We start from the raw sequence: 3,756 nt of genomic DNA on the forward strand, positions 1-3,756 counted from the left end.
TCTTTCCCTTCTCAGCGTGGCGTGGGGGTGACACATCCCGTCGGGAGTACTGGGGCCTGCCATTGTATCCGCCTGTCCTCTGCCTCTGAGGATGGTCTTCTCGCTGCCTGTCCCATGGCTCCCGACTGTAACTAGAATGAGAATCCCCACTGGAAGGCAAGGGCCACCTCCGGTTTTCCCTCCTGTCCTCTGCTGCAGAGTCCCAGGGTCTGGGGGCACGGGTAGCTCTCTGTGGCTGTGAGGAGTTGCTGCTCCCATGGATGGAGGAGACATGATTACGAAGAGGAGGTGGCATGACCTCGGAGCCCAGGGAGGACAGCAAGCTGGGCTGCACAGCCTGCCGCTGGTGGGAGGGTGGCCGGAGCTGTGATGTGTTAAGGTTTTGAATTTCAGACTCCAGATAATCCAAAACACCCTTGTTAGGGTAAAGCTGAGTTTGTGGCTGCACCAGCGGAAGACTGTTCTGCAGAGACACATCTAAGGATAAAAGCACGGGAGAATGCAGCAAGTCAAGGGGAAACAATAAAGAGAAGGCCCTTCTGCACTAATGATCCTGGCTGAGTCCCTTTTGAGCCTCTCTTCTCCTGCTCCTCCTCACTGCAAGAGCTGCGCAACCAGCACATCCAGACCACACAAGGTAAGGTGCAAAGAGTAGTAACTAGTAAGCTGCAGCATGAGCTGTGTTTTGGGCAGCACAGAGGAAAGAAATCAAAGTCATCGAGGACACCTGGAAATATAGTCTATGTCTTTAGTGAAAGGAACATTTTTTTCCTACAGCATTGATATCAAATATTATTTTTTAAAAAATAGGAGCAAGTTCATAGTGTTTCCTCTTATGTCTCATTGAACTGGAAGAAATATGAACCAATACTGCATAAGAAACAAAAGTGTTTATATATGTGCACATATACACACACATGTACATATAGATATATGTAGCAATGGAGAAGTTTCTTCCCTAGGACACTGGTCCAGCTCTGGAAAAGTTACACAGAAAAGTCACGGAATCTCCATCCTTGCAGGTTGCCAAGACTCGGCTAGACAAAGCCACAGGTAATGTGACTGAGGTTGGTGACAGTCGTGCTTTGAGCAAGAGGTAGGACTAGATGGCCTTAGAGGTCCCTTCTACCCAACATGTCTAAAAAGATGACCTGAAACAAATTTAAGGGAAACTTAAGCACAGGAGATTTGAGGGCTGTGAAAATACAGGCTAAGAAACTGCCTGAGGAACTTAATTGCCCATTTTCTACCAGCATGCACATGAATTTCCTTGAGAAGATTCAGTGTACTCTTGTACATGGTAGCTCAGTCACCAGATCTTCCTTAGGAAAACTGGTGCCCTAGCTAGGGAAAATGGTAACTGTAGAATTAACTAGCAGGCTAAAAATGTATATATCAAACATTTTGAATCTAGCATTTAAGATATTTGCAAACTATTTCTTCAAACAACAGTTAAGGCTCATCAGACACAGATGACATCTGTGACTGCTGTACAGTGACGAAAAGCTGATTTCAGATGAAAAGTATGTTAAATTTCTTTGAGAAGTCATTATGTTGAATTCCCCTATTTTCCTTGGGCAATTAAATAATATTACTGGTAATAAGTTACTTTATTACTTATTTCTCTAGGACTTTTGAGACTCCATCTTCCCTCCTCCATTAAAGTTACAAATAAACACCACTAATACAAGTGATTTTGGGGCAGAACAACTGGAAAATTCTTCCTGGTTCTTTAAAGAGTCCTTCATTTTTTGCTGCACACAGGCTAGATCTATTGCACAGGAGGCAGTTTGCCCTTAATCATTTGAAGACTAGACATTTGATAAGAACTCAAACAAATTGCACCTCACTTGTCATGTCAATTTTGGCTATAAGGAGTTGACCGTGACCAGTACAGCAGAACAAAGAGACAGTACCCTCCTCTACCACATGAAGTGAGATAAGCTGGGTATATTTACCCTGCAGTCACTGGCGTGTAGCACAGATATACTTTAGTTAGCATTAAACTACTTCACCCAGCACTGAGCCTAGGAAGACACTTAAGATGGATAGGCTGTATTTATCCACCCAGGCAAGTCTGTAGTACGCTGCAGACATAGCAGAGCTGTCATGCTAGGAACATCTTTCTCTTGTAGTAGAGAAGCTAAAGCCTCACTGCAGAACCTCCCTGAGAAGTCACCTGTTTCTCATCCAGATTTCCCTCTGAAATGATGCCCATGGTCTCACCTTGTTGCAGTAGAGGGTTCAGCTGGTAAGAAGAAAGTTGTGAGTTCCTGTCACCACCTCCATAGAACATATTGCGTGTCATCCAAGGTGCAAGTGCCTGAGCCTGCTTCATGAACCGATGCCGCTCCAGTACTGTCAAAGAAGAAGAAGAAAGCTTACAGCAGCTATCCCAAGAGCACAGCTTGCAGACCACATACCATTTTGCTTGATAGACTGTAGCCTTTGGATGTGATCAGATATAGGAAACTCACAGAATGAAAAGCTCTCCCCACCCTATGACAAAAGTAAAACAAAGCACAGGAAATTCCAATATGAAGTTGTACAGCTTCAAAAAGATACCTAAAACGGAAGAAAAGGGTTACTGCCTGATATTCAGGGAACAGTTCCAGCAACTGGGAACAAATGGCACTATGATTAAGTACACAGCACATAAACAAATACAAGTCTTCTATCCTCCCTGTCATTATGAGTACAGTTGTGGAAAGGTTGGAAGTAATGCTTCATACAGTAAGACATACCACACTGTTTGCTCTCTCTTAAAACTCTCTCAGCTCATCATTGGTCCTTTCCCCTTTTGGCTTTGATTTACAGCTAAACAAGACCTTCTTTTAACACCTTAATGTAGCCTCTGTCCAAATCATATTTTCCACACCCTACTGCATCATTTCCTCTCTGTTTCACAAACAGGGCACTCAGAGATGCAGTGTCCAGCTTCTCCCTTCCCAGTCTTTTAACCACTCTTGTCTCTCTGTAATCTACCTCAGCATGACTGCTAAAATTAAACCCCTTAGGACAGTGTGGTCAAACTGGTGAACAAACTAAATTTCCTGTTCTCAACAGCAATGTCCAGTGTGCCAAGAGAGCAAACTCAGTGAAAATTTCTCTCCCTCGCTGTTTTTCCATCACTGCTAACTTCAGATCCCTACTCGTGGGGTCAGGCTGCAATTCCACTTCACTTTTTTCAGCATTTCCATCTCACCTCCTCTGCACAGACAATCTAACCATCCCTGTCCTCAAACACATCACTCACTGCTGCTTCTTTTTTGGGAATACCTAAAAACATCTTGCAGAAACTTACTCCTTCTACCACAGACAAGCAAAACTTAAGTTTATGAACAAGCAAATTCTGCAAGCCCCAGACCTTACAAAGCCTGACTCTGCATGGTTTATCTGTCATTACTGGGTGAAGCTTTTCTGCAACAGGGCCTTTGCAAAATTTCTCTTATATGGCTTCTCTGGAATTTCAGAAGTGGCAGGCTTTTACTGCAGCCTCTTCTCTGGTCAGGCATGAACAGCACTTTCCTGGCTATACAGCTCAGGACAGTTAGGAACGTAATTGCCTTTGAGACTTTTACCCCTCTGATAAATCTGTCTGAAGTTAGCTGATGAAATTAAAAGCTATTGGAGTTAAAGAGATAGGGGACAGACAGACAAGCTGACTGCATAAGCCTTGCTTCTTTAAGAAACCAGGCTACAGCTAAGCTCCAATTCTGTCCCTTGGGTTGATCTGCAGCAGGCAGTATTTAGACT

General features: G+C 43.8%; 1 protein-coding gene across 1 annotated transcript in view; it reads right to left on the minus strand.

Moving 5' to 3' along the window:
- The window catches only part of ILDR1 (immunoglobulin like domain containing receptor 1), a gene marked incomplete at its 5' end in the record, with an annotated part of 12,004 nt that overhangs the window by 1,466 nt on the left and 6,782 nt on the right, over positions 1 to 3,756 (minus strand). The window contains 2 exon segments of the mRNA XM_010173517.2: positions 1 to 477; positions 2,227 to 2,358. The exon segment at positions 1 to 477 is cut by the window's left edge and continues 26 nt beyond it. Coding sequence (XP_010171819.2) covers positions 1 to 477; positions 2,227 to 2,358 — 609 coding nt within the window.

The sequence above is a fragment of the Antrostomus carolinensis genome, unplaced genomic scaffold, assembly GCF_000700745.2.
Source record: "Antrostomus carolinensis isolate BGI_N321 unplaced genomic scaffold, ASM70074v2 scaffold10000, whole genome shotgun sequence".
Lineage (NCBI taxonomy): Eukaryota > Metazoa > Chordata > Aves > Caprimulgiformes > Caprimulgidae > Antrostomus > Antrostomus carolinensis.